The sequence below is a fragment of the Grus americana genome, chromosome 3 (genome assembly GCF_028858705.1).
Source record: "Grus americana isolate bGruAme1 chromosome 3, bGruAme1.mat, whole genome shotgun sequence".
NCBI classification, from domain to species: domain Eukaryota; kingdom Metazoa; phylum Chordata; class Aves; order Gruiformes; family Gruidae; genus Grus; species Grus americana.
In genome coordinates, this window is record NC_072854.1 from 70,936,596 (window position 1) to 70,958,864 (window position 22,269).

Genomic DNA, 22,269 nt, shown 5'->3' on the forward strand with positions numbered 1-22,269 from the left:
AACAGTTTAACCTTTAATTACTAACAATAAAAGGAAATGAAAAAAATAGAGAACCCTTGAGGAAAAAGGCTCAGCATGTGATAAGCTCATTAAACATCGAGTTTAATGAAAACCCTATTGTAAACAGCAGTAGGATATCTCCTCCCCTACTAACTGATTCAAATCACGTACAGTCCTCCCCAGAGTCGGCTCCAAATGGAGCTGGACTTCTACAGGCTTTGTTGTCAATATGTATTTTAACGCTGAAGTATTTTACATGAACAAACCCCCACTAGCTGCTGAATTCATTCACTAGTTCTGGTAAATAAAAGCAAGTAAATAATTATTAATATGATGAAATAAAAAAAGATTTCCTGGATTGCAAAAGACATATATGATCAATCTGTGAGAAATTCTGATCCGAATTAGTTATATTTAGGAAAAAAAGTGGGTTTTGTTTGGTTTGGGTTTTTTTGTGGTGCGTTTTTTTGGTTGGTGGGGTTTTTTTTATTTCATAGTGCCACTTTGTTTCCCAGAGAAAGACACAAGTTTCTGCAAAACCAGCAGTGCAATATAATGTTGGGGTTTTTTTCTTTTTAATTAATTGCTTGTCCAAATACTATTATCTTTTCAGAAAACCCAATCAGTTTATGGTGTTAGCTTTCACACTTCAGTGGCTCACGCACTATTTTCTTAAATAAGACATACAGAGTTCAATACACATAGCATCGAGTTTTTGCTATCACAGGCTGGGGTCCTGCCGCCGCACGTGCATGTGTACGCACACATCCCCTGCCACGGTGTTAATCTCCTCTGGATTTTGCTTCATTAAAATTAAAACAGCTATAGAGTAACAGCTATCTCTCTCTTATGCAAATATTTTTATAACGTAGAAGTGACGCCAACTTCTACGTTTCCTTCAATTTCACCAAGTTTAGCTCCTAGGATATTTTACTGCATTATTTCTTGATTATCATATAGCATTATATTTTGATTATCAAAACAGCATGGTCAATACAGTCACTACCTTTTCCTTCTGTTCCTCAGTTTCCGATACTATGACATATTGTGGCCCTGCAGAAGAACACCTAGTTAGCATCTTCACGCTTACAACAGCCTTGTATCACAAGCACCGCATCAACTGTCCGACTGAGGTGACACGAAATTTTAAGATTTTGGCAACCTTCACTTGGAAGCGGTTCTCATGGGGGTAAGATGATTCAAGCCGGAGCTTTTAACTCCTAACGCGCTGCCGGTAAACCTCGAGTAAGCGAGCCAAGGCTGCGGAGAGCGCACGCACGCCGCTGCAAGTCCCCAGGCGTCACCCACAAACCCAGGCGTCGTCAGCGGAGAGAAAATAAGAGCACATGAACGCGCTTACACGTTAGCAACGCCGCACTGCCTCCTTACCCGTCAGTGTTATGGTGCCCAGCATTTCTTAAGTTACACCGATGACGAGAAACTCCCTTCTCCCGGTCTGAGGTTCCTCCTCCCTGCGTGGCGGGGGACGCCGGGGCGCGGAGCGGAGCAGGCCCACCCGAGGGGAGAGGCAGCCGAGAAGCAGCCGGGCCGCCGCTGCCTTCCCACCGCCCGCTCCCCGGCCCGGCCCGGCCCCGCCCCTCACGGCCCGGCCCGGCCCCGCCCCTCTCCCGCCCGGCTGGGACGGGCCCCGCCGGCTGCCCAAGGGCGGCTCAGCCCCTCCCGCCCCCCGGCTGCGCGGCGGGCAGTTACGGTCACTGTGCCTCCACGTACCCGTCCGGAAGCTGTCACCCCGAGTGCTGCTTGCCCCTCCGGAGAGAGGGGGTGCCGGCTCCGCGGGAAGAAATAGCCACTTTCCAAACAACCGACCACTTCAGTTCCCGCTTTTGTAACGCCTGTGTGAGGCGGTTTGCCACAAAGTATCCACACCAAACCTCAACAGATGCTAGTGAAGAGCCCTAAGTAGTTTACTCCTCAAGCAAAAAAAAAAAAAAAACAAAAAAAAACCCATACGAAACACTTTTGTTTCTCCTTACTGAAACACTTGCTCCTTTGCCTATTAACAGTCACTTGGGGTTAAGGGGGTTTTTTTGTTGTTCTGTTTGAGTTTTTTGAACTGGGATTCTCTACAACCTAATTACATTATAAATAGTCCCAAATTTAGCTGTCAAGTGTTTCAGAAAGGTATTACTCTGGATACTTGTAGTATAGTACTAGTAGCTCTTACTGCTAGTAAAAAGGGATGCAATAGGATAAAATAAAATGTATAGGATCGGTATCTGATATAGGTGACCTCCTATTATAGCTGGGTATCTCCAAAGCTCTGAGGCTACACAGCTACTTGGGACAGCTGTACGCAGCCTTTCTGACTTTAATTGCCAGCACCGGCACGCTTCCCAATTAATTTAATCCAGTAGTGTCAACTTTGATGAGTCTGGATCATCGCTCAGATGGTCGTCCAAATGTGAGATTCAAATAACGATGACAATAACAAACAAATCGACTGATCCAAAAAACCTTCAATCAAACATTCCTTTGCTGTAAGCAATTACCTGCGTTGCCTCAATGCTCGGTGTCATGATACTTTATTTCTGATTTTACAGATTTTGCGAACAAGATGAGATAAAGAATAAGTGGGGAACATGAAGAAATGTAGAGATAAAATGATTTATTTCTCTATGTGGAGAGATTTCTCTGCATTGAGCATTTAAGAGAGACCTCTTCCCCATCTTTATTCATCTGCCTAAAGATATGGGGCTCAGACTCTGTGAGGTCCAGAGGGGTGGATATCTGAATGTAGTTTTTACTTGAAGAATTATCTTTTCAATGCTTGACCAGACAGGTTTTATTTGTCTCTATGGATAGTGTCATTTTCAGCAATTGTTACCAGAAAATACACGCTGCATCACCTCCATAAAGGCGTTTTTTTCCTTTGAGAGCAAACTCATAGAATTATGTTCCCTTTCACATAAATTATGCCACCATGTAGGCTTGGTTCCACTGACAACAGTAAAATAAATCCTGATTAACACAGCAACATCAAACCACCACATGAGAGACGATTACCAAAGAAAGCAAAGACTTTTCAGGCAATCTACTCACGTCCAAATTCCTAATGCTATCTATGTCCACAACACATCACGCATTTGGTCACGTGTAACTGCCTGCCTTCAGAGAGCGCTTCTCACCTCTTCTTCATTACACATCCTAGGAACACAATTTCTGTACAACTGAAGCTACAACCCTACAGCTATTCAACAAGAATTATAACCTTTTCTATTAACTTGAAATTCATGCCCTTTTAAAGGCTTTTTCTGCTACTCGATCCAGAAGCTGATCAAGATCATGATACCAACATGAAATCTTCTGACACTACTTCAAATCATCAGTTATTTTCTCTTCCTTCATGACTCTGTTTAATGAGTATCCTCTCTCCATCACTATCCACTTAAGAATACAATTTTAAGGAGAAGCAGTCATAACTGAAAGATAAACCATGTTGCATCCCGTTTTTACAGTGCCAAAAGCCCCTACCAATATGATAAAAAAGCAAGCACAAAAATCCAGCATTAAATATGGCAACCTTCTTTTGGGATAATGGTGTGATGGCAATTAAGCTGAAGGCACGGCAAAGACTCGCCTTTACTAGAACTGGAAGCCTAAAGCACACTAAGGGCTACACAGTTGCCTTAAGCCGCTCTTCGGGCTGACACTGAAAAACGGGCTCCATCCCACCCCTTCCCCATCCCTCCCCTGCTCTCACACCGGCGACAGTCACCTGCTCTGACTGGAAGCTATCCCTCCCTCTTGCCACCCCTGCCGAAAAGGTCAGCACGCAGCGGGATCGCCGGAGCGGATCTCTCACCGCGCGGCCGCAAGCGGGAGCAGAGGGAAGGGGGCAGCTCCAAGAGGCTGAGGAGGGCAGGAAAGGTGGGCTGCAGTTCACGCAGGAGAAAGAGCAGCACGTTTCTGACGGTGCGGCAAGGCAAGACAGAGATTCACAGGACAGAGCAGACAAGGGGCGCCTACGATGAGAAAGGTTTTGCGGTCAAAATGCAAATCTGATTAAAGGCAGTTGGAAAGGGAACTTTAATCAAGGTGGAGCCAACAGATCAGCAGCCTGTCCCTTCCTGTGAGTTCCAAATAGTTTATTATCATTAATATCACTAATGAATGAACATAAAAGGATTTCTGCCTCGTTGAAGGAAGAGACAGGCCTATGCAGCAGAAACTCCTAGCATCAGAAGTGGAAACTGAGCTGTTCCTTCAGGTCAATGGTTGAGAGACTGGCAGCAGGCAAGAGGCACGGCAGGGTGCACTGAAATGGAGAACCACCCCTAAGGGGGAATGGGTAGCACCCCTCCACACTGACACCAAACAGCTTCCATCCACAACCCATTTGTTATCTCAACTCTGCTATAGAGAAAACCTCTCCCAACAAAACAATGACCTAGAAGAAGCACTTGAGCAACCAAGAGATCACTTGAGTAACTACCATCACTGCGAGATGGCTAGCTGAGCCCCGTTTCAATTTCTTACTCCATTTAGCATCCAGGCCTCCACGATGTGTCCACTGAACACAGGTTTTTACTTACCATTTATTCCAGCAGCCTCTGCTTGCTCTCCAGGCGGTTCTTGGAGGGGTGAAGCCACCTCTGGCTGCTGCCCATCCAGCTCCTGAGGTGCTGTAACAGTTCCTGGCTGCTGCGGCTCCGGTGGTGGGGCATCATGCTCCAAATTGTCTTCATTAACATCAGGTACTGGTAAACTTGCATCTAAAACCTGCATGGTCAAGTATTCATTGAAGGATGGTAGGGAAGGAGAAAGAGAGAAGAAAAGAAAAGGAATATCAGTATTAGGCCAGGTTTTTTCTCACCACACAGAAAATATTGTTCTTTCATTCTCATATTGCATATATACATGCAAGCATTTTGGGAAATAAATACTTCTGTGCTTCTCTGTAGTATTCCTCCTTTTCAAAATTATTAACTTCAATAAATCAAAGTACTTCTGTGAGAAAAAAAAAAAGACATAATCTGGGACTATTTATTTTACTGTTCTCCTGCATGATATATGTGGAAGAAGCAAGTCTTACAGACAATGGCCTATAACTTTGTGTAGAAATTGGTTTCTAGCATGAAGGAAAAGTCCAGGATAATGTGAATCTAGCTGATGGAAAGATATTTTTCATTCTTCAAAATGTCTGGCACAATCGCTCTGATATACGCATGAATCCTGCCTACATTACAGCCTTTGGTATCGCTCCTCTGCTGATGTGCTTATCTTATCATCATAAACAATACAATTACAAAGAAACTGAACTATTCAGGGCAGAAAGCAGAATATATATATACACACACACATACATATATAAATATCCCATAAGGAAATTCAGTGAAACTGGGATTAAAACTAGAATTTCTGGGCCTCGGTTATTAGGCAGAGGTTATTCTTACAGGGAGGGGAAAAGCTTTGCAAATCTTTGGGACTCTGCACTATAATATTGGAAATGTTTTTTCTAGGTTTGCTAATGTGTGCAAAAAAAACCCCCCTCCTTTTCAGCTTCCATATTTGATACATTTTAATTATTTTCAGAATTTATATAGCCTTGCCATGTAACAAGGAAGATGCTTTTTAAATAAAAATATGCTTCTGAAAGTATGAAATGTGGAAGTATGAAAAATACTTCCTTACCCTTTAATTATTTGTTAATTAACTAGCTTTTCAACCAATTGTATTACCTTCCAACAGAAACCATTTCAACTAATTAACCACGTCTTAAATCTCTATTCCTGAAGCATAGGTTTAAAGTTCCTCTGGTAGAACAGCAAACCTTAATTACATATCGTTGTCTTATTACTCAGCTGTGCTCCCAAAATACTGCCATCGAAGCCCTGTTAATTAAGCGAAGGAACCACAGACACATCCCATCTTTCGGTGCCAAGTAACATCCAAACGCTTGAAGCGCAAAACAGGGATCAGAAAGATGCCACATTCCTGATGATTCTCTTCCAAAACCCACCAAAACAAGCTTCCCAATGGGGAGACCCATTTATTTATTTTTATTAGCAATTAGCCCGCTGCACCGGAATTTCAAATCAACATACAAAGTGCCGGGCAAACGCCTTTCCTCTTATCATTCAACCCCCTTCTCACGTGCCAGGCGGGAGCCGGGAGAAGCGCCGTACCCCCGCTTCCACAGGCAGCGAAGTGTGCGTTCGGGTTCCCAATTTTCAGTTCAGAAGCCCTTAATTAAGCCAAATTGTTTCCACCTGGCCTTGCTGCGCTCCTCAAAGCTGCCTTTCACAGCCACATAATCCACCTCACGAAAAAGGACCCCATTCTGCTCGGCTGCCAATACCACAGATGGAATAATTTGGCTTCGGAGTTTTCACATGCTGAGACCAGATATTAAATAGAAGAAATACGGAATGGCTCAACACTCAGATTACATTCCCGCTTCTCACATCATCCTTCTCATAAATCTAAAACACAGGAACTCAGGAGGAATAAAAATGCCACAGCACCGAACAAAGGCATGTAAACTCTGGGAAGCTCTTCTGCAGTTGCACACAGCGTTAACCGAACGGTAGTAACGGATTAAAGACTAGCAACACACAGACACATAAAATAACAACCCAATTCTTAAAGGACTTTGAGATTCTTCAATACAAATTTATTAAAGGACAATTATTAATTTTTTTAAATAATGAATTTTACTCATTCATTCTCGTAAGACAACTGCTACTCCTGCAAACACAAGAACAGCCTTAACTTTACCGTCTCTAAGGGCACTTGGCTATCTGAAGATAAACGCACGGATGGATACTTCAAGATGACACCCTCAGAATTAGCACCAACAATTCTTTGAAGTCAAGAAAGCCAAAGGCACTGAACATCTTTGTTTTATCTTTATTCAAAAATTTCCTTGCCTTTCTTTCCAAACCTCCCCCAGTCAGCAAACCATTTTAAAGCTAGAGTCATATGTCTAGACATACCTGTATAGGCACACAAAGCCCACCATTTGCCTGATACGGACCCACGGACTCTGCAAGGAACCAGGGCAGAAAGGGATTGGGTACCCCAATGCAGTACAACCTGTCTCCTTTTTAAATGGAGCCCTGAGTGTAATGACAAAATATTAACTACGGTAACACTTAATATTCCCCCAGCTCTGAATTTATTCTACAATCGTGATGAATTCAGGAAAACAGTGACTGTACACCATCTTAAAGATTTGTGACCAAAATTCAGAAGTCACTGGATCTAGCATATAAGCCTTTGGATCTGTAAAATGCTACGATACCTTCCAGTATGAAGGACAGAATTAAATGTAAAAACATTATTAAATGTAAGACTGTAAGCACTTTTTACTACTAGCAAGTACAATTATAATCCTTGTTCACTCTGTACACAAATTCAGTTTTGAAAGCAGGACCCATCAGTCACAACTGAGTAAAAATGTAAATACATGAAAAAAATAAGTATTTTCAAATTTGACCAGACCTGCAGTATAACCCTACCCTGCCAGGGCATAGGGACCTTTTTACTCCAGTCCCCTGGAGAAAGAGTTTGATGTGATTCTTGGCCATAGGAGGGCAAATTTAGATTTTCAAATCAAGTGTTCTACTTTAAATAACTGATTAATCAAAACTAATAAAACAATATTACTTTTCCCAAATTAAAATGCGTGCAAAGGAGAAGAAAATATGCATCTTTGGAAGGGTTGTAATGTGAAGGAAGACACAACAGCATCATTAGTTTAAAAAAAAAAGTTTTTCTGTTTCAGGGTCTTTATGAGGGTCAGTGCAGTCTGTCCCACTGCATTAGTCCTCAAAAGAAACTAATTTCAATTTTCACTCGCATTAACTGCTTCATTTCTCTGAAGGGATCTAAACCTTTAGTTTAGTCCAATTATGTCTAATTTAGTGAGCTGTGTTCTTAATTCCATTGAGAATAGTTGTAAAGCTTAGACAAATAAAAAGTCAAAGTTTAGAGAGATGGGTGAAAACCTTGAAGACAAAATTAACAGTATTGGGAATCTCACTATTCAGCTCTGTATATTTATCTACAGGTAATGAGACATTACAGTTGGCAGGTTTATCAACATTTATCAGGTTTCTGTGGCACACATTCATCACTCTCCTTTGATTATTAATTAATTTATGAATGTGCTGTCTCATAAATGCAGGAGAAACCAAAGAGAACTGATTATCCAGTTCACTGATCCTTCAGCTTCTTCATTCTCAAAACAAAGGGCCATCAGTGAAGCAACATTTCGGCTTCTGTCATGCCACTAGTATACATCATGCACGTATTTTTTTAAATATTTCCCTCGTATCCACCACAAAGGTGGAAGCAAAGGGCAGACGCACAGCTCATGAGACTAAAACGCTCAGGGCTTGTCGCCCACGTCACTCTAACCAACAGCAGCTTCTGCTCCATTTTGCATACAGCATTAGGTCCAATGGTTGGACCCCACTAAATGCATACAAAATTAAAAATTCATAAAGAAAACTAACACAAAGAATTACATGAGATATGGACGAACAGCAAGTCCCTGATCTCTCACTGTACATTAGCGCACGCTTCATTCACGCGCTATTCTGGAGGGGCGAGCGGCACCCAGCTTCTTCCCCCACCAGCAATCACCACCATTCCCAACATTCCTTGTACCAGACCCAAATCATTCCAGGGATTCCTCACACCAGGCCCAAACGCACCAGAGTTAATTTTGCCTCATTCTGTTAATCCTGCTACACTGATTCTACATTAGATTACTAAAATAGCCAGATCCAGCTGTCTGAACAACTGAGCAAACTAGCATAACAGTCTCTAATATTTTTCCTGAAGTTTGATTTTGAAACTTTGGGAAAGCTGGCAGCACTGTTGGTCTGCTCAGGGGGTCTGCTCTTAACACATGCTGCTTCATTAAAAAGATCTTTAAACACCAACTTTTGGAAAAAACCCTGAATTTAGGTCATTCCAACTCTTTGTTCACAGCAATTTGTCTTGTTTTGCAATAGCTAAGGCAGTAGAGGTTTGTGGGACACTGCAAATTCCAGGTGGAGAAAACAAGGCCCTTACTCTGTAAGGCACGTAACAGCATACTTAATTTCAGTACCTTCTTTCTGGGTAACATCTCCTGCAGACAAAGTCAAGAGCCTTCTCCTTACCTTTCATTCCCTCAGATCCATCCTCTTCTGCCCTAACTCTGTGCCTGACTTCGTTGTGACACCTCCTCATGGATGACTACCCTTGAAATCCACTAAAACAAAACCAACAGTTTTTTGCTCCCAAATCACCTCCGTGATATCTTTTTGCAACCTGTGAAGGAAGCATTACTGTCATTCTGGTCCACACCTTAAGCCTGACCCAACCTGAGCTCCTTCCCAGGTCTCACATCTTTCAGCTCTTTCTGCAAAGCAGTTCCAGGACACCACCTTACCCTATGGGTTCACATAGGTACAACCCATCCAGATGCTAAGGATCAGTTAGAACAAGGACTGAGCACAAAGGAAGTTTCTACAACCACAGCTTGCATTTCCAACCAGAAGGACTTTCAAAGACTCCTCTTTGCATCTCTGTAGCCTCTATCACATCAAACACAAGCTAATTGCCTTGGCTTTCTAAGTGCCCCCCGATGCTCCCTCTACCACCTCCCTCTTATCTCCTACACGATTAGGGGGTTATTTCACGCTTTCGGTGGATCCATGACACCAATTTCCATTGTGCATTTTTTCAATTAAGCATTTTTATGCTTTCTCCCCAGCCACCCCACAGGCACGGGCAGACCTCCAAACCTTACCAAACTACATCAGTCTCTTCCTTCCCGGTGGGAAGAGAAGTACTTAAAGGGAATCAGACCCTGTTGAACCAGGAGAACCCTGCAACTTCATCATTCAGGCCAAATGCCTCAAACTCGGAGTGGTTTTTAGCTGGGGCTCTTAGAGACACAGTCTAGGGACTTTCCTGCGGTACTTCATTAAGCTTAGTTTTACCATCGCTAGTGTAGTGTTTTCAGGCTGACTCAGCTCCCTCACCAGAACGCAGTTGTTTAAACAGCAGATGTAAGTCTGTCCCAGCTGTTATTTGTCAGGCGCTCAGACAATAAGACACTCTGACATCTCAGCTGGTAACCTCTTTAGAAGAGACAGTTCCAAATATTTACTGTCTAGCAGACACTTGCTCTCATTACAACGCAGGTAGCGTAATCAAGTTACTACTCAGAAATGGGAACTATCCCGAAAACACCATTTGAATGCTCGCTGCTCTTGAGTAGGGGCCCTTGCCTGCGAGCAAGCCAGGAATTCACCACACAACATTTTAAAGCCATCAATTGCTGCAAAAGATTATCTCTGCCAAACTTAGATTTTGCTGCAAGAATAGCTTATTAGCATGCCAGTATTTTTCCAGATTCTCTCTGTAAATGTTATTCCCTGCGCCATTTTCAGGTAGCTGCGCCAACACAGCTTTGCTCCCTCAGCAGGGCCGCAGAAAGAAACCTGTACTAAAAACAGTACCTTTGGCTTCTAAATAAAACAAAAGCAAGGGGTTGATCTCGATTTCTTCAGCTGAGATGTTGGTAGGATGACACAGCTCTCCTTGCATCACCCACGTGGCTCATAGTTGCTCTCCGCCCTGTGGGACCTCAGAGGGCACCATGCTGACATCGTTTCCCAGTCTCCCTCTGACGCTCAGCATCCAAATGGGAAGTCGGGCAAGAGCTGCGTCACTGTATGAAGACAGAGGGAGCTCACAAGATGGAGGTGCTCGAACCAACTTAGCCATGTCCTGCCACCAGCAGAGGTGTCACCCAGCTCCCTGCCCAATCCTGGTCACAAGGTCCTGCCTGATCCCCCGCACCTGCCGCTTCTGCTGGCCGAGCCAACACATCTTGCCAAATCAGCAGAGGATGACTTTGCCAGAGAAGCTGAACAGCTTCCTATGGGGTCAGCTCCTGGAATGAGCTTGCCCAGTGCCCGAAGCAGCAGAGGGGAAGCTGCAGGTGCCCTGGGGAGGAGGCAGGAGCAGAAGACCTGTGCCATTAGACACCTCAAAGCTTTTGTGGGTCTGGGACACGCAACATTTGCCTGCTCTCCTCTGTGAGGCTAACAATCTTGTTCCTACTTCTAGCACTATTATTTCTGAAATCTGTTAAATCCTTCAGCTAAATCCACAGAAGGTTCAGTCTTCTGTGCTACTCAGGGCAGTCTGATGGGGAGGTTTCGCAAGCTGACAAGGGTCTACCAGCTCACTGCCACCAACCAGGAAAGTTTCTTCATTTCCTCTCCTGCCCTGCTGCATGTTTGCCTTGTCCTGGCTCTGGGTGTCACCTGAGCATCACAGGAATCAAATGAATTCACTAATATATCAGGGAACTGACCCAGAAAAAAAAAAAAAAAAAAAAAAAAAAAAACCCACCAAACCAACCAGTTCACTGTTTCCTGAAGGGTTAGTGAGTTTAATTGGCTTATGGAAAGGCAAGGTGAGGACCAGACACGGTGCGAGGTGGGACTGCATCATCTGGGGCAAGACAGGGAAGAGGGACTGGGGATGAAGAAGAGGAGGGGAAAGAGTATTGCTGCTCAGGCAGTGAGGAGATAACTCCATCAGATCAGCCTTCTGTAGGACCACACCCTGTCCCTTGATTTCAACAGGACTTTGGGTGTTGATTCACAAATGCGATGAATTCGGTTCAGGCATGCAAATGGATTAGTACTTCCAGATCAGTCACACTCCCCTGCAGAGAGGACTTCCCGCAGCTGGGTGGCTATGCAAGATAAGGAGCAATTCCTCCACAGCCAGAGTTTAAGCCCTGTCTGCCACAGTAAAAAAAAAAAACAACCCATCAGTTTCAAGTCCCAGTATCATGCTGGGCTGGAAACTCTGGAGCTGCTGTATGTGTAATTCAGCATCCACTTGTGAAAGGATGGGGTGAACAGCTGAGGTCCCAACCCCTTGAGCCCATGTTTAACCTGCAGTGCTTGCAAGTCGACACCCAAAGGCTCCTCAATACCTCTGGCACTGTAGACCGAGTGCTTTACAGGGTCTCTCACACCTCCTGGGCTGCCAAAGTGAGAAACGCAGAAGTGTACACTCCCCCTTCCAGTAACTAGGACATGTCAAAAGTTGGTATCTAGCCAGAGTCACATGTGACTAATTTGGCCCTTTCTAGAAGAAAAGGCAAAGATGTTTTCATCTTGTACAAAATACAACTATGTCACGAAAGAAACTCGATCAAATATTTTGAGGAACCTCAAGTGACAAAAAAGCACAACTGTTGTGCGATTTTATAACCTATATTAGACTAGTTGCCCAGACAGTTTATTTGTGATTGACTTGCCAAGGCTCATCCAAGTTGGATTCCATTAAAGTCACTTTTCAAAGTTTTTCTTCTAGAAGAAGAGGTTGTGAGAAGTGTTTTCATTTGGAAAGAGCAAGAAAGAAGACGATCTTTCAAAATGCACCCATTGTATCTTCTGCAAACAAATTAGCTCTTTGGCAGATTTCTCCAGGGGCATTGCAGGATCTGGTAATTTTCAAATTCAAAAGGCCAAAAGGAATAATGATAAAAACTCATGTCACAAATCTGCACGAAATCACCTTACTGTAGTGAGAACAGACTAAGCGAGATACAAAAAAATATGACCAAACTTCATTAAAACTTATTTTTCTTTTTATTTAATGTAACGGAAGGCAAAAATAGCTGTTTCAGAAGAACAGTAGTAATACAACTTCTTACAGCAGTGAAATGAGAAAAGAACTTCCCCACCTTTAAACAGTTCTACTTAAATAACAAGGTAAAAATCTATCAGAAAACATTTTTCCTAAAGCGCAGAAGACAAAAACGACAGTATTAATAATAATCATCTGTATTTGAGAACAGCATCAATGGTATTGTCTTTTTTTTGGGTCTCAGTTCCCATAACTGGATAAATATGGCTATGAATGTTATGTTCCTTCTTCAAAGTCACATTATCTTCATTTTTAAACAATCACAGTAGCCAAATGCTTGCCCTCTGTAAATTCGCTAATGTCTAAACTTCACCATCTGAATTCTAAAATCACCCAACACAACTGCTAAATATTTTGTTAACCAACATCAATCCCTAATGCTTATTTGGTTAAAAAGAAAATAAAATAAATCTCAGGTGATTTAAAGTTCATTCTCAACGTGGTTTTCAAATCTGTCAAAACACGAACAAGGAGGTCTAGCGGCAGCCAGGAACTATGGGAAAGTCAACTTGAACGTTAAATCTGAACCACAAGGTCAAAGAAGCAAAGTCATAACCAGTTCTCAAGCTCTAACACACCCACACACCAGCTACAGAAACTTCTGAGTGAGCCTGCTCTAAGTAAGGACCCAAACTCTGAAGAGTCTAAAGGAGGGGATCTCGGTATAACGTAGCATTATTTCTCTCCTAACAAACTAACGCCTAACCCCAAAGCAATGCTATGTAAACACACAGATGCACATAACCTCCCTTTCAGTCCCAGAATCCCCTAAACGCGCCTATTCCAGAGGGATAAATGGGCTCATTCATAATCTATTTTTAAACACCAGACATGTTTTAAAAGAATTTCTTTCAATTCTTCAACGTCTTTATTAAAAATAACACATACCTAGAGCTCCTCTACTCCCTACTGGCTGAGAGTTAGCGAGTCACTCCCCTTTCCCCCCTATGCGGTATAACACCAGGGAGCACGAAACCCATCGCTACAGCCCACGCCGCGGCCGCCACCGCCGCCCCCTTCCCCGCCCGCCCGCGGCGGCGGGGCGGGGGGGTGGGAGCTGCGGCTCAAGGTGAGCCTGAGGCTGGGGGGTGCGGGATGGGGTGGGACAGGAGGTGGCACACCGAGGCTGGCGTCCAGCTGAAGAAACTGCGAAACCGGCGGGCTGGCCGCGCCCCGACGCGCCTCCCACCTGCATCCTCGGGAGGGGAGAGGGATGGCGAAGGCGGGGGGGCGGGAGGAGGCTGCGGAGAGCGGCAGGAGCCCTGGGTACCGCTGCGAGCCGGCTGCAGGACCGCAGTCAGGAGATTTCTTGGCGCAGACCCCACCGCGGGTGGGTGGGTGCGGCCCTTCTCCCCCCCGCCACGGCCGCACACAAAAGCGGCGGCGCCCCCGCGGCCGCCCTCGCTCGCCCCCCGCCCCGCTGCCGCCGCCGCCGGCGGGAGTTTTATGACTGCGGCTCTGGCCGTGGCGCAGTCCCAGCCCCGCAGCGGCGGCTGCCGCGCCCCGGCTCCGCGCCCGGCCCGGAGGGAGCCCGCCGGCCGCGGCAGGTGCCCGCCGCTGCGGCGGGAAAGTTTCCCCGGGCCGGGGCTGCGGCGGAAGCCGCCGCCCCGCGTTCCCTCCCCGCCGCCCCTGCCTTACCTTGGCGGGCTCCGCCGGCGGCTGGGGCGCCGCCGCTTCTTCTGCCGGCAGCGGCTCCGGGGGGGTGCGGGGGGGCTCGGCGGCGGCCCCGTCCCCGTCCTGCGGGGCGGGCGGCTCGGTGGAGCTGCCGGCGCCCATGGCGCTGCCCCGCGGCCGTGCGGAGCCGCGGGCGGGGGCTGGCGGAGGGCGGTGGCGGCGCAGCCGGGAATGAGGGAGCCCGGCTCTCCGCAAACTCCTTTAGGGAGCGAGAGGAGGGGAGGAAAAAAAAGGAAAGAAAAAAAAAAAGCGAGCGCGAGCCAGCGAGGAAAATCACCTCCTCCCCTGGTCCCCCCGCCCGTCTGCCTCTTGCTCCATCACATGAGCAGAGCCCCGGACACGCCTTGCAGCATCAAATCGGGCTGATAAGGAGCGGCCAAGGGGGGCAGCGCCCTGCCCGCCGGCCGGGGGCCGCTCCTCTCCCGGGCACCGCCGGTGCTGCCGGGGTGGGGGTGCCGCCCAGCCCCCGACCCTCCGCGGCGGCACCGCGGCGCTGACTCAGCGTTTCTGCCCCCTCCCCGCCCTCGCCGGGACCAGAGCCGGGGCCGGGGCAAAGCCGCAGCCCGCCAGCACCCTCGGGTGGCTCCGGCCCAGGGGCTGCGCCCCCCGCCCGGCCGCGCTGCCCTGCACCCCCCGCGGGGCTTCTGCCGGCTCCGGGGCCCCCCAGCCTTCAGCGCCGGGGGTTGCAGACCTCAGCCATGCTGGGCCTGTCTGCCAGAAGGACGTCCAGATTCCAGCTGATGCAGAAAAGTGGGGTCCTGTGTCTTAGGCAACTTTGGAGAAAAAAACCCAAGCGCTTTTTTTCTGTCGTGCAGGACAGGTTCACTTCTATTAATCCATGCCAGCTTACATGACATAAGCAAGCAAAGCAAAGAACGTGGTAGTTTCTCTCCCAGCCCAGAACGTACAAAGCTTCTTTGCTCTTATCCGGTAGTTCCCAAAAGTATCAGCAGGGAAATAGCGCATACGGTAAAATAAACCAACCACAATGTGCCAAATGGGTAGCAAACAGATCCATTCACTGTTCTTCACCGTGTCAAATCTTTTTTTCTAAACATACAAATCTATCCATCCTCTATGGAGTTCATGGTTAAAATCAGGGATGATCTGAAGAGTTCATAGTATATACTATAAAACCATATAAAATTTCATTTAGAACATTTAAACCGGTGCTCACTCACCAACACACCAGTTCATTCAGAAAAAAACCCATTCTCTTAAAAATCCGTTCTACTAATTGCCTGATCTCCACACATGGGTCAGTTTCTTCCCCTAAAACAACCCAGACATACCAAGTCAGTGACTAAAAAAGCCCCTGCAGCGGCTCCCTTCAGCAAATACAAGAACCTACCAGCGTCATTGGCATTCAGCAGAACAAAACTGCTGTAGCGGATCACGCAGATGGAGTCAGCATCCCTCCCTTTCTGCTCCGTCTCGTTTTCAGATCAGCCTTTTTTCTTACATATATGAGCGTGTATGTCACAGCAGGAGCACATTGTCCTAAAGCCACTTACCTGCCCAACAGTTTTCTTAATCTTTCATTATTTGTTCCTCATCTCCAGGATGAGGAGGGCATTCGGGGAGCATTTGTTTTACAGGAAAGCAGCAAAACTAAGAAGGGAATGAAAATCAGTAGTTGTGTGGTCACCTGGTTCAGGGAGGTGGAAACGAAACCCACCGCAAGTGGTGGTTAACCCTAGGCTTTGCCAGGCCAGAGCTGCCAGGGAGCTGCACAACGAAGGGCGTAGTGCTCCGGTCCTCACTGCAGGAGAAATATCTAATACTCTCTGGCCTTCAGGCAGCCTTTGAGGCCAGAGACACTGAGCACTTGAGGTGCCCAGCAGCTCCAGAGAGAAGAACAACAGGTCTAAGCTTCCAGTAGCATCTAACTGAGTCTCTGTAGAAGAACTTCCCTGTAGCTACCTGATGCTCCCAGATCACCCATCAGCCAGCACCCACAACAGGGGAGTGAGGAGCCCTTTCCCAGCCTTTCCTGTCATCCTTCAATGCCCACATCTCTGTTGGAGGAGGAGCCAGCACCACCTCCATTCCCCACCGAATCTGCCTTTCTCTCTGCCTTCAGGTGCTCCTTTCCAGGCACTGCTGAGCACTGAGGCCAGCCTGGCTGCTGCAGGGCCACCTTGGGTTCCTCTTCAGCCATGGACCCTGGGCACAGGGGTCTCCTGGGTTTTGGTGAGGGGAGGACGAGCCATGGGGCTCAATGGCACATGGAGCAGCCAGGAACATTGCATGCGGCAGGAGGAGAGATCAGGGATTTGCCAGGGAGTTTCTCAAGAGGGGAAATGTGACATAACTCAAGGTCTGTGCCATATCATTTCTCTTTTCACTGCTCATTGACCACAAAATACTCTTTACAAGCAGCTAGAACACAGCCTCCTTCCTCCTGTCTAAATTCACTCTTTAGTCCTTTTGCTCGTGCCCGGCACCACCTGCTCCATGCCCAGCGGTCTCAGAGCACAGCTGCAAACACTGCAGCTGAGTCAGACCCCCCTCAACACCCACCCACTGGGCGACATTTTCTGAACGCAGATTTCTTTGTTTCTGCTGGAACTCTTTGGCTACATCTATATGGTGAAATAAAATGTGCTAGGGACTGCTTTTTGGTTTTAAGGTTGAGCAGCGCAGCATGGCTCGTGGTGCATGCCTAACTTCTCCCCCCTCTGAACCATCACGTCTCTGCAAACTTGCGGTGCAGGCAGCCATGGGCCAGTGTCCCAGCCCTGTTTAATCCCTAGGATGGGCACAGCTTCTGTCTCCTTTCCTTTTGCATTTATTTATTTATTTGCTTTTGTTTTCTTTCATGGAGTAAATATAGCAGAGGGACTTCAGGAGAGATATCCAACATCTCCACTCTCGCCCAGAGGCGGCGTGGTTCCCTTTTAGCCTTTCACGATGCTCTGTACCCCACCTGTACAGAAGGAATTGCACTGAATGACGGGTCTGACTCTGGCATGTGTCAGCCTGTGTTTCTCTATCTTCTGCCTGTGTGCTAAAGCGGTTATTGTCCAGACCTTTGCCCTGAACATTGCAACTGCCTCTTGCTATATCAAAGTGTTTTTCAGGCATGAAGTCTGTTTCTCTTGACAGCCTTTCCAGTGAAGTGGAGTCACGTATGCTTCAGGCGATCCTCCTCCTAAGTCACCAAGTGTTGATGCTGAGGCAAGAATATTCAAGCTATTGACAGAAGCACACATGCACACTTTTTAGGATGAAACCAAGGAAGTCAAAAAGATAACAGCTAAAGTGCTACTGGCGTGTTATCTAGACCTATTTCCAGTGAAACGTCTTTGAGGAAACTCCTACTCAGAGGTCCAAGCACAGACCTTCCGAGCAGCAGGGCAATCTTTTAGCATTGCAGCTAGCATAGTGTTTGACTGCTTTAAACTTCCCTGAAATCTGGATAACTTTCATAATGAGATTTAAAATGCAGAGTCTGTGCACAGGCCTTAATTTACTTACTTTTAAAAATTGCTACATTTCCAAAAGCATATATAATCGATGTAACCGGTGCTGATGCATTTGTAGAGAAGAGATGAACCACGTGCCTCAGCCAGTGCTGGTGAACTGTTTCCCTGCTGTCTTCTGCCCCATTCACGATTTTCCCCATCCACTCCTTGCAGCCTTGACTCTGTCGCTCCCTGCAAGTGACCACGAGCTTTATTGCTGCCACCAACTCCAGCTGCGGAGCAGCGGGGCAGCTGGGGAGTTGGCGGTGAGTTGGGGATGGGGGGGCTGGTCCCCAGTATCTGAGATGGGGAATGGGGTTGCCTGCCCAGCCTGTGTGCCAGGGGCTCCCCGTATCTGATCCAGGCTGGCTGTTCACAGGTTTGTGCAAGACGGCGACTGGGAGCACTGGCAGCTGCCTGGAGCCCTGTTTACACGAACGCTCCCGCTGCTTTTATCAGCGGCGGAGCCGCACTGGGATATTTTTGGCATTAAAGCTAAGTGGAAACATATCTTATAAGTGTTCTTGAAATGGGAAGCTCTTGAGAACATACCTTAGATCTGGATAGAGAATATGGTGCTCTGCCTTCACCTCAGCTGTATTTACCAGCTATCTTCAGCTTTTTTCCCCTCTCTTTTGTCCAGTTGTAATAGGAAATCCCAGGACACTGTTAGAAATAAATGCATATGCCTAAGGAGCCAATATGTATCAGCCTAACAAAATACTGATGAGTGTAAAAGGAAGAAAATGACAAAAATAGCCATGTAAAAATAGTTTGCTCGCAGGCAGCATTGATAAGGCCATAGGAAGAAACGAGAAAGGAATAAATTTTGCAAATTTAGCTGGGAGAAGACCCTTTCTCTACTTCCCAGGAGCTAACATACCCTAGAAAAATCACACAGATAAACAAAATGAGCAGAACCTCTAAATCTAATATGTTCACATCACAGAGGTGATCTGGATCAGAAAAGACCACGGATAAAGACACACATCTCTGCAATTTAAAAAATAATGCTAGCAGCAGGAATTGACTTTCAGTCTTGAATTTGATGATTATTCCAGTAAAGGTCATACATTTGAATAGGAAGTGTGTCATCCAGTGCGTAGCTGCACATAACTGCAGGACCCAGAGACCACTGTTGGACATCCCGGAGCCATCTGAGGAGAGTCAGACCCAGCCTGGAGTACAGGTTCCCTCCTCACCAGTTCCTCACTTACCCGGCTCTTCCCGGGAGGTGTTGGACAAATAGGTTAAGCTTCAGTAGTCCAGCTGTCATCACCTGTGTGGGCAGTTCTTCACAGGAGCAGGGGATAGGGCGAGAGACTGCAAAGGTCCATCCCGAAGGGCGTTTGGCTGAAGGGATGCACAGCATGGCCTGGTCACTGCCCGAACGATGCTGTCTCAGCCCTGTAAGAGCTCTGGTTGCTGGACAGCCTCTGATCTGTCTATATCAAAATATTAGCATTTGCAGGAGATAAAGTTTTGGTGTTCAAGATTGAAAGAGACAGTGGCTGAAATTTTTTTCTTCAGTGCGGAAAAAAAATAAAATGTGGCTTTATAAAGAAGAAAAAAAGAAGTATGCTATATGACTTTTCAGAGAAGGAAGAAGCTCAAAGGAGTCTGTTTCATCATTCCCCAATAATGCCAAGTGGTCCGCTTTCCTGCGAAGGAGGGGAAAGCTACACTCAGGCTGTAGTTTAGTTTCATGTTATTAGTTTGGTAGTCATGCAGTGTAATAGGAGAATAAATAACGTGGTGTGCAGGTGCAAGGACGGTGGATCCCCAGTGTGGACACCAGCTTAGCTTCAGGGGCAAAGACGGAAGAGCGTGACCTCCACTGCAGTGTTTTATCTGCTGCACAGATAAATGCATGTCACCCAAAAAGCCTTTCAGGAAGGCAATGCCAAGGAAGAAATGCCCAGAGGAGAGAGATAGAGAGGCACAGAAGGTCCCTGTGATGCCATTACCCCATTGTCCCAGCAGCAGGTGAGTGAGGCTGTTTTGTCTTTGGGAGGAAATCTCTGCGGCTTGGGACTGAGAGCACTGACTGTTTAGAAATGACTCAGCACTACTGATGCTATCAAGAATGGCAGGGTTCAGAGGCAGCAGGTGCTAAAACACCACTCTGAAAATTAAATTTGAATCTAGGGTAGACTCGGAGAATAATTTAGGTTGGAGGGGACCTCCAGAGGTCATCTAGTCCAAACTCTTGCTCAGAACGGGGCGAGCTTCAACCTTAGATGAGGTTGCTCAGGGCTTTGTTCAAGTGAATTCTTGCTCCTTCTCACCTATTGCCAGTGCCTGCCCCCTGCGTGCACATCAGTAGGTGAAGAAAACACCTACCCTCTGTTGCCAGCAGCCATACGCTGCCAGCCTCCGCTGCTGAGCGACCCCCATCCTCTGCAAGCTCAGGTGTCACCCCAAGATGCCCACCCTTTGCCAGTCACCCCAGCAGTCTCTGCCAACCTGTGTATCCCCATCTCCCCTCCCAAAGGCTTGGTACCACGAGCAGGCTGTACCTCCGCAAAGGGAGACCACCAACACTGCCCTGACAGGGACCTGGCTCTGCCCACCAGCCGGACAGCCCCGTCCCCTCTCAGGAGCCTCGTCCCATAAATAGGAAGTGGGATGTGAAGCTGCTCTGAGCACCCCTCCTATCCCCCTGCCCCCCTGGCAGTTTCTCATCATGTTTCGTGGCTCCTGGCCAAGCCCAGAGACATTTGCAGTGTGGAAGCTGCGCAGGCCATGTAATCCTTCCTCCTGTGATGCACTATCCGAGCAGGGTCAAACAATCTGGGAAACCTCTATAGCTGCAGGTAGGAAACAGCGAAATGTTTTCTGGATCACAACACCAGCAAAGAGAGCAGGAAAACAAATTTAAAAGGAAACACAGAGACCACGAGGATCGGGTCTTAGAACCATCACATTCTTCCTCTGGCCTGAGCGAGCATTGTCCTGCTCTGCTAGTGCCCACCCAGAATGATGCTGCAAGGATAATTTCCCTAGCCCGTTACCTTGACCTGTCTCTTTGCAGCATCCCTCTGGCTCTCCATCAAGCACGATTTACTTGTCTTCGCCTTCCTCATCTAACCCCACTGTATTTATAATCTCTCTTTCAGTATCGATGATGGTCACGGCTACCCACCTCCTTCATTTGCTTTTGAGATTTTCAAACAGGAGTGTCTATGCTTTGCCTTATGCTGCTCCTGATGCCTGGAGGCAATGTCCTTCAAAACCTTCATTAAATCATGCCTTTGACATGTCATCTACAGAAAATGGGACAGCAGTTCGGTAGTGATGCAGCTGACCTACGATCACTGATTACTCAGCAACATTATTTCCTTATTTCCCTGTATCCCTCCATTGTCCGGTCTGTATCTATTGCAGACACAGCCGGCTTCACCTCTGAGAGTGCCCCCTCTGCCCTGACCCCCTGCCTGTGCGCAGCAGGCACGCTGCCCTCCCCCCAGTTCCCGTCAGCCCCAGGCTGGTGGGGGGGGTCCAAGCACAGAGGGGTCCCATGTCCCCATCAGCAGCCGGGTTTTGCTGGTGAGCCCCCACACCCGGGGACGCAGAGCCATCAAGTGGTCCCCGGGTGGGCGATGCCTCCTCCCTTTCCTGGACTGGTGCACATGGTCGCTGAATTGGGGGAAGCCATGAGATCTGCTGTTTCCGCTGCTTTGTAACAAGATTGTAAATTCTCTGATGCAAGGAAAGTGCTTTTGTTCTGTCTGATATAATGCCGAATATAGGGGGGGGGGTCTGTCTATGACTCAATGTGCCTGTTTCTGCAGTAATACAAACAATAAATAGGCCTTAGCCATTCATAATTTATAAAAATTTTAGGCTGGTCACTTGACTGACAAGTACCATGCAGCACCCAAACTTTTAACCAGAAGCTTTTAACTTTTTATCAGCATGATCAAAAATAAGCTCACGTCCAGAAAAATAGCCAGAAGAAAGATAGCCAGAAAAATAACCATCATCTTTCAGACTTCTAAATAATTCCTGAACTGGGACTCGAACTCAAAGCATTTTTAGCCCCTTTGTTGTCAAGGCGCATAAAAAAGATTACTGATGTGGGAAGGAAGCAAGAAGTAGAGCAAGCAAAGATCATTTCTATAGTCCAGGTTTTGTCTTAGTCATTGTAGAAGAGGGCACTAGCACACCTGACAAGTGGAAACCTTCAGCGGTGGTGAGAACTATCTACAACCTTCGTCTGGGTCTGTGTATTAGTCTTGGAAAAGAAAAATAGAGAGCCTCTGGGGTGGAGACAGAAGTCTTTATGTAAACCATCACATACAGATGCAAAATGTAGATCAACTTTTGCAGTTCTAACACACAAAAAGGTAAAATGCTTTTCTCAATGGGTCTCCATCTTTAAGCATTTTTTATAACAGTGGTGGCACATAGTTGGTCCCGTCAGTAAATG

At 46.8% G+C, this 22,269-nt stretch overlaps 1 protein-coding gene across 2 annotated transcripts in view; it reads right to left on the reverse strand.

The window, feature by feature from the left end:
• AKAP12 (A-kinase anchoring protein 12) overlaps positions 1-14,617 on the reverse strand; it is a 31,413-nt gene extending 16,796 nt beyond the window's left edge. The window contains exons 1-2 of one of the 2 annotated variants that reach the window (XM_054821306.1): positions 14,335-14,617; positions 4,554-4,740 (exon numbers count right to left, since the gene is read on the reverse strand). In XM_054821306.1, the coding sequence (XP_054677281.1) occupies positions 4,554-4,740; positions 14,335-14,472 (325 nt within the window). In that variant the 5' untranslated portion in view covers positions 14,473-14,617. Of the gene's footprint in view, positions 1-1,389; positions 1,592-4,553; positions 4,741-14,334 lie in introns of those variants that run through there. The other variant, XM_054821307.1, reaches the window with a different exon arrangement.
• Positions 14,618-22,269: the final 7,652 nt, after the last annotated feature.